The sequence below is a fragment of the Hyperoodon ampullatus genome, assembly GCF_949752795.1.
Source record: "Hyperoodon ampullatus genome assembly, chromosome: 7".
NCBI lineage: Eukaryota > Metazoa > Chordata > Mammalia > Artiodactyla > Ziphiidae > Hyperoodon > Hyperoodon ampullatus.
The window spans coordinates 86,585,653-86,606,066 of NC_136920.1; the positions used below are offsets into that span (position 1 = coordinate 86,585,653).

General features: G+C 37.7%; 1 protein-coding gene across 2 annotated transcripts in view; it reads left to right on the forward strand.

Moving 5' to 3' along the window:
* Positions 1–1,727: 1,727 nt before the first annotated feature.
* ARHGAP32 (Rho GTPase activating protein 32) overlaps positions 1,728–20,414 on the forward strand; it is a 168,359-nt gene continuing 149,672 nt past the window's right edge. For both annotated transcript variants that reach the window (XM_079707984.1, XM_079707985.1), the window contains exon 1: positions 1,728–1,853. In XM_079707984.1, the coding sequence (XP_079564110.1) occupies positions 1,738–1,853 (116 nt within the window). In that variant the 5' untranslated portion in view covers positions 1,728–1,737. The remainder of the gene's footprint in view (positions 1,854–20,414) is intronic.

The window sequence follows — 20,414 nt, forward strand, 5'->3', positions numbered from 1 at the left end:
AAAAAGATGTTGCTGCAATTTATGCCAGGGTGTTCTGCCTATGTTTTCCTCTAAGGGTTTTATAGTATCTGGTCTTACATTTAGGTCTTTAATCCATTTTGAGTTTATTTTTGTATGTGGTGTTAGGGAATGTTCTAATTTCATTCTTTACATGTAGCTGTCCAGTTTTCCCAGCACCACTTATTGAAGAGACTGTATCTTCTCCATTGTATATTCTTGTCTCCTTTGAGGAAATCGTAAACAAAACAAAAAGACAACCTACAGAGTAGGAGAAAATATTTGCAAATGATGCATCTGGCAAGGGATTAATTTCCAAAATATACAAATAGCTCATACAGCTCAATATCAAACAACAAAAAAAACCCAATCAAAAAATGGGCAGAAGACCTAAATAGACATTTCTCTGAAGAAGACATACAGATGGCCAACAGGCAAATGAAAAAAATCCTCGACATCACTAATTGTTAGAGAAATACAAATCAAAACTACAATGAGTTGTCACCTCACTCTGGTCAGAATGGCCATCATCAGAAAGTCTACAAATAATAAATGCTGGAGACGATGTGGAGAAAAAGGAACCCTCCTGCACTGTTGGTGGGAATGTAAATTGGTACAGTCACTGTGGAGAACAGTATGTAGGTTCCTTAAAAAATCAAAAACAGAGTTACCATATGATCCTGTAGTCCCACTTCTGGGCATATATCTGGAGAAAACTATAATTCGAAAAGATACATGCACCCCAGTGTTCAGAGCAGCACTATTTAAAATAGCCAAGACATGGAAGCAACCTAAATATCCATCGACAGATGAATGGATAAAGATGTGGTACATATATACAATGAAATATTACTCAGCCATTAAAAAAGAATGAAATAATGCCATTTGCAGCAACATGGATGGACCTAGAGATTGTCATACTGAGTGAAGTAAGTCAGACAGAGACAAATATCATATGATGTCCCTTATATGTGGAATCTAAAAAAAAAAAAGAATACAAATGAACTTATTTACAAAAGAGAAATAGACCCACAGACATAGAAAACAAATTTATGGTTACCAAAGGGGAAAGAGCAGGGGGAGGGATAAATTAGGAGGTTGGGATTAACATATACACACTATTATATATAAAATAGATAACCAACAAGGACCTACTGTGTAGCACCAGGAACTATTCTCAATAATTTTGTAATAACCTATAAGAGAAAAGAATCTGAAAAAGACTATACACACACACACACACGTATAACTGAATCACTGTACTGTATACCTGAAACGAACACAACATTGTAAATCAACTATACTGCAATTAAAAAAAAAAGTCTGAGAGAAAAAAGGATATACATAAGAGAAGTCTGCATCTTGAAAACTTCTTTTTTTTTAACGTATTAGCTGGAAAGTGTGAGAAGAGAGAAATAGTTATTAAATGAATAATAATTAGTGAAAACTCACCTTCATTTGGGTTCTGCATTTGGCTATGTAGGTCACAGAGCCTAAGGCAGTGGGAGGGGTCCGGTATCACAGGTGTAGCAGTCTGACACAGTGAGGGTGCTTCATGGGATTTCCTGTCTTTGCCTCACCTGCAATTAACCTAGCACATAATAAACTTCGGCCCAGCAGGATCACATAGCACTGGTGCCTCAGCTGCACACCTGTGTGTACATCAGTGGAGCTGAGCAGCCTCAGCACTGCTGCTGTTCTTTAGTCCATGCCTTGAGGTTTAAATTTTTGAAGTACAAGATGGAGACAGAAAGTGAGAGTAGCCCTTCAGGAGATGACAGTGTCTTTTTGTTGGATTCAGAAGTTATAACCCAGGTGACTGACATTGAAGAGGGAGAAAGAGAAGAACATTTCAGGTAATTATGGAATTTGCTGTCAGTTCTCCCTCTCTCACCTTTGTCCCTCTGTCCACATCCTTCACTTGTGCTACCCAGCCCCCCCATCCTCTTTGTTTTCATCTCTTTTCCAGTAAGACTTCTTTTCTCTGGGGGAAGGCTTGGAGCTGAAGAGGACAGGTTTCTAGTTGTACGTAGTGCTCTTCATTCCACAGCTTGTCCTGAGCTTGTAGAAGGCATTTTAAATGACTTGTTAGGACACCAGGAAGAGAAGGCGTTAGACAGGTTTTGTAGTAGCATTTCAGGAGTTTCAGGTAGAGACTGAACTACTACCCCTTCATATATCTGATTTGTACCTAACATGTGATTTGGATTTGAATCTAATAGATTTTTCTTCTTCTTTTTCTTGGAATATGTTCCTCTGTGTGTGTGTGTGTGTGTATGTGTGTATGTATGTATGGCTGCTTTTGTTGCCTTATTCATGTGTATGAAACATTTTGATTAAGTACAAATTAATTGTTTCATGAATCAAAGCCTCTGACCTTATATCTCACTCCCCTTATATCTCCCCTGCCCCCCACCCTAGCAAATCTCTCTTGGTTTGATCTCTAGCTGTAACTTCAAAATTGAAGTGTTTGGGAATGCCTCCTGATTAAGCAGCTTTCCAAGTTCCTTTCATTGGTGAAGAAAGAGGTCTCACCCAGCTTGTAGACACAGTGCCATTTGTGTGTTAATTGTGTTGTGCTGTTACAAATTTTAGGAGGCTTTATTCTGGCTTTTCTTTCTCGACAGGGTTAGCAAATTAATTCTTTTGGAGGTATTAAAAAAACTCGAAGTTTGTACTGCATATTATCACTGTCAGCCACATGGGCAATTAAACGTCTTTTACAGTCTTATCTATGAGTAATTGGGTAGGAGAACAGATCATTATTTTCATCAGATCTTGTCTTTATGTTTAGTGTTCAAAGAGTCTTTCCTTTCTCAAGTTAAAGGATTTCTTTATCCACAGATTTTATTTTTGAAGTCTAGGTTAAATGACAGAAGAGATTGAATATTAGGAACTCTTGATAACCCACATTAAATTTGTTAATCAGTGGTTAAAATGAATAAGAAGTATGTTTTACATTTTAAAGAATAATTCAGTGTTCAAAGTATGAAAATGAACTATTTTATTAGCATATGAAATTCTTTTTTTGTGTCAGCCTTCTCATTCTCTCCATAATTTTATTTTAGCCTTTCTTTTTTTTTTAATATTTATTTATTTGGCTGCTCCAGGTCTTCATTGCGGCACACGGGATCTTTTAGTTGCAGCATGCAGGCTCTTAGTTGTGGCATGCGGGATCTGGTTCCCTGACCAGGGATTGAACCTGGGCCCTCTGCCTTGGGAGCTCGGAGTCTTAACTGCTGGACCACGAGGGAAGTCCCTAGCCTTTCTTATTTGAGTAAGCTACTTCTCTCCCAAGGTGTGCTGATGCTTCACATATTGCATAGTTTTAAATATGGTCAGTGTGTCATGAACAATTAGTAGGAATGAGGTATTTATTATGTTTGTGTTAAAACTGTTTGGCCTGGTGTTAAAATTGTGGAATTTATTTTGACATATTTGTCAAAGGAAGAAACAACCTGGACTTTGTTGTTGTGATAGATTTGGTACTGTGATCCTCCATTTACTTGTGAGGCAACAGGAGGCTGTCTGGGATTTTCTTCTGACAGTTCAATTTAAAAGCAAATCTGTGTAAGATTGAGCTTTTCTTTTCCTTAGGACTATGTGACCACGTTTTCATCCTGAGAAACTGAGCTAGTGTATGCATTGTTTTAGGAAACTGTGATACTTTAGGGCATTTGTCTGTTTACGATATTATTTCATAGCTGAATGTCACCATGACTCTCCCAAACCAAATATGTCTTTGAGATTTGATCTTATTTTATTTATAAGTGCAACAAAGAGATCAAGGTAAGGCCACATTCCATGTAGTGTTTCTCACCTCTTCAGCAGTCAGACATAAGGAAATGTGGCAGCAGAGTGCTTGCACAATGTTCACAGTGGCGTTCCAGCTGAAACGCCTTGCAGAAAAAAATGTGTGTGGGTGTCGAAGGTGGTGAGGGGTGGGTAGTGGGAGTTGCAGCTGTAACCTTGGGAGAACCAATTATAGATTCAGTGCTGTATATGAGAGTTGTTTCTGTAAAATCAGTTTGATAGTTAAAAATATATATAGAAAAGTTTTATGTGTTTCTTTAAAACCTGTGCTAATACACATTAACCAAACTGTCATTATGGTTACATACTCATTACTTTCCATGCATGCACACACACACAATAAGGGCAGAAGATGGAGTGCTCTTCTGTTTCTCTGAATAGCTTCTGAGCTGGGTTTTAAATTCATTCTTAAAAGAATAGCACTGTGTCATTTGAGGCACCATGGCTAAGAGGGTGAAGTCATAGCTCCCTGAAGTGTAGGTCTCTGGTGCTGCCAGTCATCCTCTGCTTTAGGAGGAGTACTCACAGAGGAGCACTGTGTCCAGTAGCTTTTGGAATAACTTTTATTGTTGGACTTGGTTGGAGTAAGGGGTATCTTTTCTTACGTTATAGCTCTGTGGGAAGTTGGTCAGTCTCCCTTCATGGCAATAGTTCTAACCTGCCTACCACTGACTCACAAATCTCTCATTTTCTGATTTCTAATTTTGTAAAGTTAATATGTATCATACCATTACAATAAAAGAGTTCTTAGACTAGAATATTTCGAGATCCCCAGAGTCCTTAGAGTAGAATAGTCCTTAGGGATCATTAGAAGAATGCTTCTGTAAATATGAAAGGGGAATATAAGGCAGAAAGGAAAAACAAAAATGTTTTCTTTTAAGAGAGAAAAATTTATTTAGGAGTTATAGGCAGTGTACTAAGCCAAATATGATATAGTGTATCAGTTATATGTTTATTAATCCTGTAAAGTAGGTATTATTATTTCCTATCTTCCAGATCCAGAAATTGTAGCTCAGAAAACCACATACACCATGTTGTCAGTATATGGTAGAGCAAAATCTTGAACCCCAGTGTAACTGATGTTAAAAGTAAAAGACTTCAGTTTTATAAAAAATTTTGATATATCTGCTGCTAAATGTTATTTTCTAGTAAGTAATAACTTTTAAGAGGCTACAGCTTATATCTCAGTTCTGAAATTCCTTCTTTGAGGAGTTTTTGAGCACCAGTGATGTATAAATTATGCAGCCAACATAAAAGTGAAGTAGTGCATACAGTAATGTGACCTTTTAAAAATATGACCTCGAGGACATCTGGGAATTATTACTAACTCACAATCATGAGAGGTTCTAGTTCTTTGGCATTTGAGAGTAGAAATGTTTATCATATGATCTTGTTTAATGTTCTCTGGTATCTCGTTGGCAGATTCATAGCCTAGTATGTATGACAAACAATGAATGTTTATGGAGATAATGCATAATTAAACCACATTTCTAGAACTTGTATACCTTTAAAATTTAGAGTCTACAGATGCCCAGATCTCTCAGTCAGATCTTCACTTGTATCTCCATTATAAGACAATTGATTTTAAGTGAGAAGAGAAGCTTCTGATTTTACTTAAACCAGATAATTTGGTGTACATATTTAAATTTTTTTTGCAATGTATTTATTGGTTTATAGCATCATAGAACTAATAATAATGGCTCATGCATTTGATTGGTTGGTTGGTTGCTTGCTTTATTCATTCTCTGCCTTATTTGAAATGAGGCCATGAGTTAGAAGATACTGCAGCAGTCCACATAGGTAACAAGGGCTTGGAATGTGGTATTTCTTCTAGGTTCTTGCGATTCTTTCAGATCTGGGATGGCTATTTTAATGGCTAAATTCCTCTGGAAGCCCATAAAGCTATTTCACAGTTCTCTGCTTTTAATACCCTGACTGTTATTTTGTCTTCTACAGAAATTCCTCATTTTAGGATTCCCAGGATAGAGAGGTAGCATTAACAGCTTACCAGTGACAGATATATCAGTGTCACACCCAGGCCTATTTTATACTCTGTGACTTTTCATAGTCATCACATCCTTAATTATCTGTTATGTACAATACCAAAAAAGATGTGTATTTTGCATTAAAAAAAGATATTTCTATTACTGTGTAACTTTGGATGTGTGATCTGGAGTATAGTTTAGCCCCTAAAATGTTCTTTCAATATAAAATATAATTATCACCCAATATACTCTCATTAGTGTTACAAAAATAATAAATTTAATGATAATCGGGAGAGTCTGATGTGAACATTGCTTAATCTCAGAAAATTTTATTCAGTATTGGAGTCTAGCCATTAGGCTGTCTTTGTAATTAACCATGAAGCATGCTCGTACAAGACTTTCTTGGTATTTCACTAATTAAACTCTTTGGGATGGAATCCAAGGTATGTTTGTATGAGTTTTATGATGTACAAGAAGGGCCTTAGAGCACAGAAACTGTATAAAACTATGTAGAAGTTCCTGGTTATTAAGCTGTTTATTTAAAGTTAAAATTTTAACTTTCTATTTCTCCTTAAGCTTTGGATTCAACTTAACATTAAACCCTTGTAAACATTCAATTGCATGTTCAAACTTAGTAAATGAAAATCCCTGAAACACTTAAAGCTCTGTTTATAAATGTAATATAGTCAATTTCCTTTTTAAAAAAAATACATAAAGTGACAAACCTGGGAAGATTACAATCAGAACAAGTAAAACCTTTCTAGATACTTAATTTTAGAAGTTCTGCTATACTTTTACTTTCCATTAGTGATTAGCTTCCCTTTTCCATGCTCTCATATGCAGATATGCATTTTCTCTATTATAATTTGCAAATCAAACAGTTTCTTTAACTTAGGTAGGCTGTTTTTTCCCCTCTTGGTGCTCTCTTTTGTTCCCTATTTCCCTTGCTCTCTTTTGTTCCGTATTTCCCTCCCTTTTAAGATAAGGTCTTTAGAATACTTATTTCAGTCCCCTTCTCTCTGGATGAGACTTTTGGTACTCTTCTGTTTAACACCATTCTCCCTTCACCCCCAGGCCTAGTGTTTTGCTGTAATGGTTTACTATTTTTTATCATTCAGTTAGATTCAGTTATATGTGTCATTGTTGTTTGCTCTCCTTTTTATCATACTACATCTTAATGTATCTGTTCTAGTTCATTTGTTATTTGGTTGATATTTTCTTATGTATTTTGTTCAGATAAGTTCTATGAGTGATGTACTCTGATTTCTTGCATATACTCAGTGCTGTTTGTTTTTTTTTTTTTGCGGTACGTGGGCCTCTCACTGCTGTGGCCTCTCCTGTTGCAGAGCACAGGCTCCGGACACGCAGGCTCAGCGGCCATGGCTCACGGGCCCAGCCGCTCTGCAGCATGTGGGATCTTCCTGGACTGGGGCACGAACCCGTGTCCCCTGCATCGGCAGGTGGACTCTCAACCACTGCGCCACCAGGGAAGCCCAATGCTGTTTTTTTTCTTTTCCTTTGTAGGCAACTTATTCTTTCTGAATGCGTGTAGGATTTTCTTTTTATTCGTAGTTATGTGTATTTTGTCATCAAGTCTTCAGCTTGGAGCTCAGTGACTTTCAATCTAGAGATTCAAGTCTTCATATTAGGAAAGATTTTTTAATGTTATCTATTATTAATTTAATTATTACCTCTTTTATCTGTAATAATTTTCTCCTTGTAGAATCTACTTATTGCATATTTGGTCTCCTTATTCTTTTTTTCATGATGTATTTATCTTTACATTTTGATTTTGTGATTTGAGGTATTTCTTGTACTTGTTCTTTAGGCCAGGGGTCCCCAACCCCCAGGCCGTGTACCATTAGGTACTGGTCCGTGGCTTGTGAGGAACCGGGCCGCACCGAAGGAGGTGAGCAGGCTGGTGCGCGAGTGAGCAAAGCTTCATCTGCCGCTCCCCACTGTTCACATTAAGGCCTGAACCATCCCCCCGCCCCCTCCCCCTGCCCCGTCCCCATCCGTGGAAAAATTGTCTTCCATGAAACTGGTCCCTGGTGCCAAAAAGGTTGGGGACCACTCTTTAGACCACTGATTTCGTCCTTTTCTTTAATCTTTCAGATTCAATTTGAGTAGAGAAGTAATTTCTAAGCATTCTTCTTCATGTATAGATATAACATATCCACTGACATAATATTTATACAGTGATAAATTTAGATTATTGTCTTTCTTCAGCTTTGCAGCTTGATTCATTCAATGTACATGTTCTGTTTGTTCTGACTGAACAGAATTGAAGCTTTTACTGCTAAGCTAAATATTGCCCTTCTTTGTTTCCTCCCCCTACACTGTTTTCTCCAGCAGTCCCATGATGTGTATAGCTTCTGCCTTCTCTTAGGTGCAAACACCCACATTAGGAGCCCTAGCCCTCCTAATTGATTGTTAAATTTATTTACAGAGTAATTTTCCAGTTTTGACTAATTCCTTGGGAGCAAGTACCTCTTTTGTTGTGGAGAGAAGTGGGAGTGTAGCCTCCTTGAACCTCTGTTTTTCTCTGCCGGTTTACCAGTCAGTATGATCCCATTTGCTTTTTTGTCTTCCAGAAGTTGATCGAGATTTCTGGCCTGCTGATCCCACCCATATTAATCTCTTAAGGAGTTATTTCCTTTTATTTGGCTTACTGGCTTTTCAGAGACTTGGAGAAGGAGAGCTCTGTTTCTCAACATATATGCAGTCTTGAATTGGAAGTCCACTGGTAGTTATTTTCATGGCTTTTGAGAGGAAACTTCTGAAGGGGGCATTCAGTGAGGCAGAATCTTGGTGTCTGTTACCTAGTCTAGTGGGTCTCTAGAGGTGAGAATGGCTTGTTTTAGTGTTCTCTTCAGGCTGGGAAGTGGGAACTTCTAGGAGAAAATGGTCTATCTCATCTGGAGTGACTGAGATGTGCTAATATATTTCAGTTTTCCCGTCTGCAAAATAAGGCTAATAACAGTGTATCAAACAGGAACCAGTTAGAAGATATAATGGAAGAAAAGGTGCCATTTTTAAGAGCACCAAAGAAGATAAAATACTCAGAAATAAACTTAATAAGGAACTCTAAAACCTATATGAAGAAATTTTAAAATATCACTGAAGGACATAAAAGACGTTTGGAACAAATGAAAAGATATACCTTGTTCATAACAAAATATTCAACATCATAAAGATGTCAGTTTATTATAAATTTAATGTGATAATAAGAATCCTTGTAAAAACCTAGGTAAATTGGTTTTGAAAGAAATTGACCTTGACTAAATAATTTAGCAAAGAAACTTTGGGGAAAAGAAAAAAGCAAGGATGTTGGATAGAGGATTAGTGTGAGCAGACATTGCTATAAAGTGTCAATAGTTAAAACTTGTGGTACCGGTATGAATAGAGGACATAAGGGAGTAAAATGGAAAGCCTAGAAATACACCCTAATACATAGGAAGACATGGCAAAGATGGCTTCTCAAAAACCAACAGAGACATTATGGTTTTTTTTTTTTTAATTAATTTATTTTTGGCTGCATTGGGTCTTCATTGCTGTGTGTGGGCTTTCTCTGGTTGCGACAGGTGGGGCTACTCTTCGTTACGGTGCGCGGGCTTGTTGCAGTGGCTTCTCTTGTTGTGAAGCATGGGCTCTAGGCGCATGGGCTTCAGTAGTTGTGTCACGTGGTCTAAGTAGTTGCGGCTCAGGGGCTTAGTTGCTCTGTGGCATGTGGGATCTTCCCAGAACAGGGCTCGAACCTGTGTCCCCTGCATTGGCAAGCAGATTCTTAACCACTGGGCCACCAGCAAAGTATTGAGAAAATACTTTGGGGGAAACTGCATATGCATCTGTGGAAAATAAAATTGGAGATCTGCCTCATACCAGGGATAATTTCCAAATGGTTGAAGATATAACGTATTAAAGGAAACCATGAAATATCCAAAAGAAAACATGGGAAATTAAAAAAAATTGCTTTAAATCAGGAAAGGCATTTTGAACTGACTTAAAATGCAAAACTCCCCGTAGAGCTCCATCAGCTTCTGGTCCGTCAGGAAGTCTAAGCTCTTCTCTGAGTCTGACGTGGCCGACTGCAGGGAGCTCTGCAACCCTTTGGTACCAGACCACACCCCTTGAACATCTGTGTGGCTGACAGGGTCTTGATGCTGTGGATGGGTGTCAGGCCTGAGCCTCTGAGGTGGGAGAAATGAGTTCAGGACACTGGACCAACAAAGACTTCCTGGCCCCACGTAATATCAGTTGACGAGAGTTCTCCCAGAGATCACCATCTCAACGCTAAGACCCAGCTCCACTCAACGACAAGCCAGTTCCAATGCTGGACACCCCATGCCAAACAACCAGCGAGACAGGAATACAACCCCACCGATTAACAGAGAGGCTGCCTAAAATCATAAGAAGTTCACAGACACTCCGAAACAATCCACCGGATGTGGTCCTGCCCACCAGAAAGACAAGATCGAGCCTCATCCACCATAACACAGGCATCAGTCCCCTCCACCAAGAAGCCTACACAACCCACTGAAGCAACCTTACCCACTGGGGGCAGACACCAAAAACAGCGGGAACTACGAATCTGCAGCCTGTGAATGGAGACCCCAAACACAGTAAGTTAAGCAAAATGAGAAGACAGAGAAATACACAGCAGATGAAGGAGCAAGGTAAAAACCCACCAGCCCAAACAAATGAAGAGGAAATAGGCAGTCTACCTGAAAAAGAATTCAGAGTAATGATAGTAAAGATCCAAAATCTTGGAAATAGAATGGAGAAATACAAGAAACATTTAACAAGGACCTAGAAGAACTAAAGAGCAAACAAACAATGATGAACAACACAATGAATGAAATTAAAAATTCTCTAGAAGGAATCAATAGCAGAATAACCGAGGCAGAAGAGCGGCTAAATGACCGGAAAGGTAAAATAGTGGAAATAACTACCACAGAGCAGAATAAAGAAAAAAGAATGAAAAGAATTGAGGACAGTCTCAGAGAGCTCTGGGACAGCAAAAACGCACCAACATTTGAATTATAGGGGTCCCAGAAGAAGAAGAGAAAAGAAAGGGACTGAGAAAATATTTGAAGAGATTATACTTGGAAACATCCCTACTATGGGAAAGGAAATAGTCAAGTCCAGGATGTGCAGAGAGTCCCATACAGGAGAAATCCAAGGAGAAACACGCCAAGACACATATTAATCAAACTATCAAAAATTAAATACAAAGAAAAATATTAAAAGCAACAAGGGAAAAGCAACAAATAACATACAAGGGAATCCCCATAAGGTTAACAGCTGATCTTTCAGCAGAAACTCTGCAAGCCAGAAGGGAGTGGCAGGACATATTTAAAGTGATGAAAGGGAAAAACCTAGAACCAAGATTACTCTACCCAGCAAGGATCTCATTCAGATTAGACAGAGAAATTAAAACCTTAAAAGACAAGCAAAAGCTAAGAGAATTCAGCACCACCAAACCAGCTTTACAACAAATGCTAAGTAAAGGAATTTCTCTAGGCAGCAAACACAAGAGAAGGAAAAGACCTACAATAACAAACCCAAAACAATTAAGAAAATGGTGATAGGAATACACATATCGATAATTACCTTAAATGTAAATGGATTAAATTTACTCCAATCAAAAGACACAGACTGACTGAATGGATACAAAACAAGACCCATATATATGCTGTCTACAAGACAGCCACTTCAAACCTAGGGACACATACAGACTGAAAGTGAGGGGATGGAAAAAGATATTCCATGCAAATGGAAATTAAAAGAAAGCTGCGTTAGCAATTCTCATATCAGATAAAATAGACTTTAAAATAAAGACTATTGCAAGAGGCAAAGAAGGACACTACATAATGTTCAAGGGATCAATCCAAGAAGAAGATATAACAATTGTAAATATTTATGCACCCAGCATAGGAGCATCTCAATACATAAGGCAAATGCTAACAGCCATAAAAGGGGAAATCGACAGTAACACAATAATAGTAGGGGGCTTTAACACCCCACTTTCACCAATGGACATATCAACCAAAATGAAAATAAATAAGGAAACAAAAGCTTTAAATGACATATTAAACAAGATGGTCTTAATTGATATTTATAGGACATTCCATCCAAAAACAACACAATACACTTTCTTCTCAAGTGCTCATGGAACATTCTCCAGGATAGATCATATCATGGGTCACAAATCAGCCTTGGTAAATTTAAGAAAACTGAAATCGTATTTTTTCTAACACAACACTATGAGACTAGATATCAATTACAGGAAAAAAATCTGTAAAAAATACAAACACATTGAGGCTAAGCAATACACTGCTAAGTAACCAACAGATCACCAAAGAAATCAAAGAGGAAACCAAAAAATACCTAGAAACAAATGGCAATGAAAACACAATGACCCAAAACCTATGGGATGCAGCAAAAGCAGTTCTAAGAGGGAAGCTATAGCAATACAAACCTACCTCAAGAAACAAGAAACATCTCAAATAAACAACCTAACTTTACACCTAAAGCAATTACACAAAGAAGAACAAAAATACCCAAAAGTTAGCAGAAGGAAAGAAATCATAAAAATCAGATCAGAAATAAATGAAAAAGAAATGAAGGAAATGACAGCAAAGATCAATACAACTAAAAGCTGGTTCTCTGAGAAGATAAACAAAATTGATAAACCAGCAGCCAGACTCATCAAGACAAAAAGGGAGAAGATTCAAATCAACAGAATTAGAAATGATAAAGCAGAAGTAACAAGTGACACTGCAAAAATACAAAGGATCATAAGAGATTACCACAATCAACTCTATGCCAATAAAATGGACAACCTGGAAGAATTGGACAAATTCTTAGAAAAGCACAACCTTCTGAGACTGAACCAGGAAGAAATAGAAAATACAAACAGTCACAAGCACTGAAATTGAAACTGTGATTGAAAATCTTCCAACAAACAAAAGCCCAGGACCAGATGGCTTCACAGACGAATTCTATTAAACACTTAGAGAAGAGCTAATCCCTATCCTTCTCAAACTCTGTCAAAATATAGCAAAGGGGGTAACACTCCCAAACTCATTCTACAAGACTACCATCACCCTGATACCAAAACCAGACAAAGATGTCACAAAAGAAGAAAACTCCAGGCCAATATCACTGATGAACATAGATTCAAAAATCCTCAACAAAATGTGAGCAAACAGAATGCAGAAGCACATTAAAAGGATCACACACCATGGTCAAGTGGGGTTTATCCCAGGAATGCAAGGATTCTTCAATATATGCAAATCAATCAATGTGATACACCATATTAACAAATTGAAGGATTAAAAACCATATGATAATCTCGGGCTTCCCTGGTGGCGCAGTGGTAGCGAGTCCGCCTGCCGATGCAGGGGACATGGGTTCGTGCCCCGGTCTGGGAAGATCCCACATGCCGCGGAGCTGCTGGGCCCGTGAGCCATGGCCGCTGAGCCTGCACGTCCGGAGCCTGTGCTCCGCAACGGGAGAGACCACAACAGTGAGAGGCCCGCGTACCGCAAAAAAAAAAAAAAAAAAGAAAAAAAAAAACCCATATGATAATCTCAATAGATGCAGAAAAAGCTTTCGCAAAATTCAGCACCCATTTGTGATAAAAACCCTCCAGAAAGTAGGCATAGAGGGAACTTACCTCAACATAATAAAGGCCATATATGACAAACTCAGAGCCAGTGTCGTTCTGAATGGTGAAAAACCATTTCCACTAAGATCAGGAACAAGACAAGGTTTTCCATCTCACTGCTATTGTTCAACATAGTTTTGGAAGTTTTAGCCCCAGCAATCAGAGACAAAAAAGAAATAAAAGGAATCCAAATTGGAAAATAAGAAGTAAAAGTGTCACTGTTTGTGGATGACATGATACTATACATAGAGAACCCTAAAGGTGCTACCAGAAAACTACATAGAGAACCCTAAAGATGCTACCAGAAAACTACATAGAAAACCCTAAAGATGCTACCAGAAAACTACTAGAGCTAATCAATGAATTTGGTAAAGTAGCAGGATACAAAATTAATGCACAGAAATCTCTTGCATTCCTATACTCTAATGATGAAATATCTGAAAGAAATTAAGGAAACACTCCCATTTACCGTTGCAATGAAAAAAAAATACCTAGGAATAAACCTACCTAAGGAGATAGAAGACTTGTATGCAGAAAACTATAAGACACTGATGAAAGAAATTAAAAATGATACAGACAGATGTAGAGATATATCATGTTCTTGCATCAGAAGAATCAACACTGTGAAGATGACTATACTACCCAAAGCAATCTACAGATTCAATGCAATCCCTATCAGACTACCAATGGCATTTTTCACAGAATTAAACAAAAAATTTCACAATTAGTATAGAATCATAAAAGACCCTGAATAGCCAAAGCAATCTTGAGAAAGCAAAATGGAGCTGGAGGAATCAAGCTCCGTGACTTCAGATTATACTACAGAGCTACAGTAATCAAGACAGTATGGTACTGGCACCAAAACAGAAATATAGATCAATGGAAGAGGATAGAAAGCCCAGAGATAAACCTATGCACATATGGTCACCTTATCTTTGGTAAAGGAGGCAAGAATATACAGTGGAGAAAAGACAGCCTCCTTAGTAAGTGGTGCTAGGAAAACTGGACAGCTACATGTGAAAGAATGAAATTAGAACACTTCCTAATGCCATACATAAAAATAAACTCAAAATGAATTAAAGACCTAAATGTTAGGCCAGACACTATAAAACTCTTAGAGGAAAACATAGGCAGAATACTCTATGACATAAATCACAGCAAGATCCTTTTTGACCCACCTCCTAGACAAATGGAAATAAAAACAAAGATAAACAAATGGGACCTAATGGAACTTAAAAGCTTTTGCACAGCAAAGGAAACCATAAACAAGACAAAAAGACAACCCTCAGAATGGGAGAAAATATTTGCAAAGGAATTAACGGACAAAGGGTTAATCTCCAAAATATACAAGCATCTAATGCAGCTCAACATCAAAAAAACAACGCAATCCAAAAATGGGCAGAAGACCTAAATAGACATTTCTCCAAAGAAGTTATACAGATTGACAACAAACACATGAAAGAATGCTCAACATCACTAATCATTAGAGAAATGCAAATCAAAACTACACTGAGGTATCACCTCACACTGGTCAGAATGGCCATCATAAAAAAATCTACAAGCAATAAATGCTGGAGAGGGTGTGGAGAAAAGAGAACCCTCTTGCACTGTTGGTGGGAATGTAAATTGATATAGCCACTATGGAGGTTCCTTGAAAAACTAAAAATAGAACTCCCAAACGACCCAGCAATCCCACTACTGGGCATATACCCTGAGAAAACCATAATTCAAAAAGAGTCATGTACCACAGTGTTCATTGCAGCACTATTTACAATAGCCAGGACATGGAAGCAATCTAAGTGTCCATCAACAGATGAATGGATAAAGAAGATGTGGCACATATATACAATGGAATATTACCCATAAAAAGAAATGAGATTGAGTTATTTGTAGTGAGGGGTATGGACCTTGAGTCTGTCATATAGAGTGAAGTAAGTCAGAAAGAGAAAAACAAATACCATATGCTAACACATATATATGGAATCTAAAAAAAAAAAAAGGTTCTGAAGAACCTAGGGATAGGAGAGGAATAAAGACGCAGACGTAGAGAATGGATTTGAGGACACGGGGAGCAGGAAGGGTAAGTTAGGATGAAGTGAGAGAGTGTCATGGACATATATACACTACCAAATGTAAAATAGCTCGTGGGAAGCAGCCACATAGCACAGGGAGATCAGCTTGGTGCTTTCTGTCCACCTAGAGGGGTAGAATAGGGAGGGTGTGAGGGAGATGCAAGAGGGAGGAGATATGGGGATATATGAATATGTATAACTGATTCACTTTGTTATTCAGCAGCAACTGACACAACAGTGTATAGCAATTATACTCCAATAAAGATGTTAAAAAAATGCAAAACTCCTAAAAGAAAGGGTTCTGAAATTCAGCTACAGAAAATATAAAACATCTGCATTATAGAAAACAATAAGCAAGGACCAATGACAGCCTTTAAAAAATACTTGGAATTCATAATACAAATGAAGGACTAATCTCTTTAGTATATAAAGAACTAAAAAGATAAAAGAAAAAGACCAAGAACCCAACAGAAAAATGGGCTAGTGTTTAAAAAGAATTTTTTTTTTTTTTTGCGGTACACGGGCCTCTCACTGTCGTGGCCTCTCCCGTTGCGGGGCACAGGCTCCGGACGCGCAGGCTCAGCGGCCATGGCTCACGGGTCCAGCCGCTCCGCGGCATGTGGGATCCCCCCGGACCGGGGCACGAACCCGTGTCCCCTGCATCGGCAGGCGGACTCCCAACCACTGCGCCACCAGGGAAGCCCTAAAAAGAATTTTTTACACTGTATTGTATTTGTCGTTCAGGTATATGTGAACATATATAAAAATGACATTTACAAATTTGTAGCATAGTTAGTAATAGCAAAAGTTTGGAAATAATTCAAGAATTCATTAGTAGGGGATTGGTTCAATAAATTATGGAATATCTACACAGTGGACTGTTACACAGTTGTAAAAACAGTGAAGAAGCTCTTTGTATACTGATATGGAAAGTTCTGCAGGAAATATTAGAGAACTGCACAACAGTGTGTAAACATACTTTTTATGTAAAAAGTGGGGTGGAGATGGAGGAATAAAACTTCTAATTTTTTACGCAAAGAGTAGCATATTTACACATTGCTTTTTTACTTTGCTTTTTGTGGGTATATTCTTTAATATATATGCAAAAATTACATAAGTAAATATATGTATTCATAAAGTCTGGAAGAGTATATAAAGTGGGAAATTTAATGGGTAGGAATTGGGCAGACTGGAGACAGGAAAGGGAGGAAGATTTTTCACTATATACATTTTGATACTCTTTTCATTTTTGCATGATAAAGTTATACCTGCTAAGAATTATAGTATATCAGGCATTTTCAGTTGGAAATCACTAGAACTCGATTCCTCTGCCTTCAGTAAACCTCCATTCTGTTTTCACCACCAACATAGCTAACCCTGCTATGTTAGAAGTTCAGTTTCCTTATTTTCTGGGAATTCTAGGAATATTAGACATTTGTAAGCACTTAATAATCTGTATAAATGAACCAGAACAGAGCTCCAATATTTTAAGGTGCTTTATAATCTAATTTATTAATATCCTCTGAAGGTAGGAAAATATATTACTGTCTATGATGACAGGTAATAACTCTTATCATTTACAGACACACACAGCCACCTTGTAGCTTCAGTTTTACAACTTAAACAGAGAACACCAAACTCACCAGTTTAGGTATATCTCAATGAGATGTTCTCTTCAGTAGAATTTAAATATATTCGTTCACAAACAGACAGACATAAATAGACTAAAACCCATTTCTCTGACAGAGAATAGGCAGGCGCCTTTCTCTATTTGTCAAATATCACCACATGGTCAGACCGTAAGAAAACTTCCCAGTCATTCCCTATACCAATGGGGAGTAACTCACTGGCCACCAGTGTCACAGGACCATACCCAGCTGGGCAAAGAACCAGAAATAAACAAAAAACAAAGATTGGGGGATAAAAGGAAAGAAGTTCTATTGCTGCTTGGAATTCACTCCGGGGATCAAGGGAAGATATCCCTGGGAGCAAGCAGTCCCTTAGGCAATGTGTCACTTGGGCTTCTCTGTGGAACTTCAACTCCGTCAAGTATGATTTTTCATGTTATGAACAAGAAGCTCATAAAATATAAAGTGAGTGTGTGTCAGAGATTCAAATAATTTTGTAATTAGGGAAGCAGCAAGATGGTAAGGCTAGTTCCCACAATTTGAAGAAAGTGTTGTTCTCTGTTCTTTTTCCTTTTGATTGAAAATATCCAGGTTCAAGTCTGGAGATGTTTTACACAAAACTCTTGTAAATATAGCATTAGATTCTTTAGGTTTTATGGTTAGTAATCTTAGCACTTTGTCCTTTCTGTTAGATATGCAGCTATAATTAATCACTTTAAGGGTAAAATTTGTCTATAATTTTAAAAGCATAGAAGAAAATAGTCTATTAAATAGATACTAAGTTTTTGTGGAGTTGATTCATTGTGATATGACACAAAATGTATATAAACAATTTTTATACATTTTATGATAATGTGTAACATTTGCCAATAAATTTTTTTTTTAAAGAAGATGTTGGGGGTAGGAGTTTATTAATTAATTAATTTATTTTTGCTGTGTTGGGTCTTTGTTTCTGTGCGAGGGCTTTCTCTAGTTGTGGCGAGCGGGGGCCACTCTTCATTGTGGTGCGCGGGAGTCTCACTATGGCAGCCTCTCCTGTTGCGGAGCACAGGCTTCAGACATGCAGGCTCAGTAGTTGTGGCTCACGGGCCTAGTTGCTCCGTGGCATGTGGGATCCTCCCAGACCAGGGCTCGAATCCGTGTCCCCTGCATTAGCAGGCAGATTCTCAACCACTGCGCCACCAGGGAAGCCCCCTACCAATAAATTTTTATTTTATACTTTTTTAAGGTATAACTTGCGTATAAATAAAGTCCACAGATCAGAAGAATGGAGCTTGAAGAACTTATAGAAATGTATACATTCATATACTCACAACACAATCAAATATAAATTATTCTCAGCAACCTACAAGACCCTTGCCCCTCCTATTCAGTACCTCTCCCAAAGGTAACCATTTTGACTTCTGTCACAATAGATCAGTTTTGCCTAGCCTCTTAACACTACTCTTCTGTGTAGTATTATATGGAAGATAGTACAAATTATTTATCTATTGTATTTTTGGTGGGATTTTTTTGGTCTTAATAAATAATTGTATGCTACTGGTATATATAAATACATTCTATTTTTGCATTTGACCTTATATTCTGTGATCTTGCTAAATGATCTTATTTATTCGGATTGTTTTTAGAGCCTGTTAGATTGTTTACATACTGTATCATTTTCAAATAATGAGAATTTTATTTTTTCTGTTCTAATTTTTATACCTCTTTTTATTTTCCTTACCTTTTTAAATAAAACTGATTAAGAGGGACTTCCCTGGTGGCGCAGTCATTAAGAATCCACCTGCCAGTGCAGGGGACATGGGTTCGAGCCCTGGTCCGGGAAGATCCTACATTTCGTGGAGCAGCTAAGCCCATGCGCCACAACTACTGAGCCTGCGCTCTAGAGCCCGTGAGTCACAACTACTGTAGCCCACGTGCCTAGAGCTCATGCTCTGCAACAAGAGAAGCTGCTGCAATGAGAAGCCTGCACACCACAACAAAGATAGCCCCTGCTCTCCGCAACTATAGAAAGCCTGCGCGCAGCAACAAAGACCCAACGCAGCCAAAAATAAATAAATTAAAAAAAAATTGATTAAGATCTCAAGGACAATGTTGAATAGAAGACATTCTTGTCTTGTTCATGCCCATTTTGACCATGTTTGTCAGCGGGAAAGCATCAGTTTTACCATTAAGTGTGATGCTAGGTGTGTGTGTTTGTGTGTGTTTTAATAATCCTCATCAAAACATACATGTATTTAAAAAATCATGAATAAGTATTAAATTTTACCTATTGAAGTTATATGTTTTTATTCCTTTATTTTAATGATGTGGTCAGTTTATAGGGATTGATTTTAGAATATTAAAATAATTTGTATTTTGGACTGAAACTCACTTGTTCACTATCCTTTTTGCTAATATTTTGTTTAGGAGTTCTGCAACTATGTTCATGATGTTGAACCATAATTTTTTTTTCTAGTAGTGTCTTTATCAGCTTGTTATGAAGGCTGTCCTGGCCTCATGGAACAGGTTGGTAGGTCTTCCTTTTACTTTTATGCTCTGGAAGAATGTATGTAAGGTTGTTATTATTTATTCCTTAAATGTTTGAAAGAATTCACCAATGAATCCATTTGGGCCTGCAGTTTTCTTACAGATTCAATTTCTTTAATAGCTATAAGACTATTTAAATCTTTTGTTTCTTGTTTCAGTTTTGATAAGTTGTGTTCTTCAGGGAATTTGTTCATTTAAACTAAATTGTCAATATATTGGAATAGAGTTGTCGGTAGTATCCTCAGAGTCTTTTTTTTTTTAAGTATTTATTTATTTGGCTGCGGTGGGTCTTAGTTGCGGCACGCAGGATCTTCGTTACCACGTGCAGAATCATCTTAGCAGTATGTGGGATCTTTAGTTTCCCATGCAAACTCTTACTTGCGGCATGTTGGAACTAGTTTCCTGACCAGGGATTGAACCCGGGCCCCCTGCATTGGGCGTGCAGTGTCTTAGCCACTGGACTACCAAGGAAGTCCCTCTCAGAATCTTTTTTAATGTCGGCAGGCTTCTGGTTATATCTCCATTTTCATTCTTTATATTTGTGTTCCTTGTTTTTTTCTCAATGTTTTTTCCTAGGTGTTGTCCATTTTATTAATCTTCCAAATAATCACCTTTCGGCTTTGATTTCTTCTGTTATACACCTGCTTTCTATTTCATTGATTTCTTTATTAAATTTTTTTTCTTTCTACTTTTTTGAATTAATTTTCTGTTCTTTTTC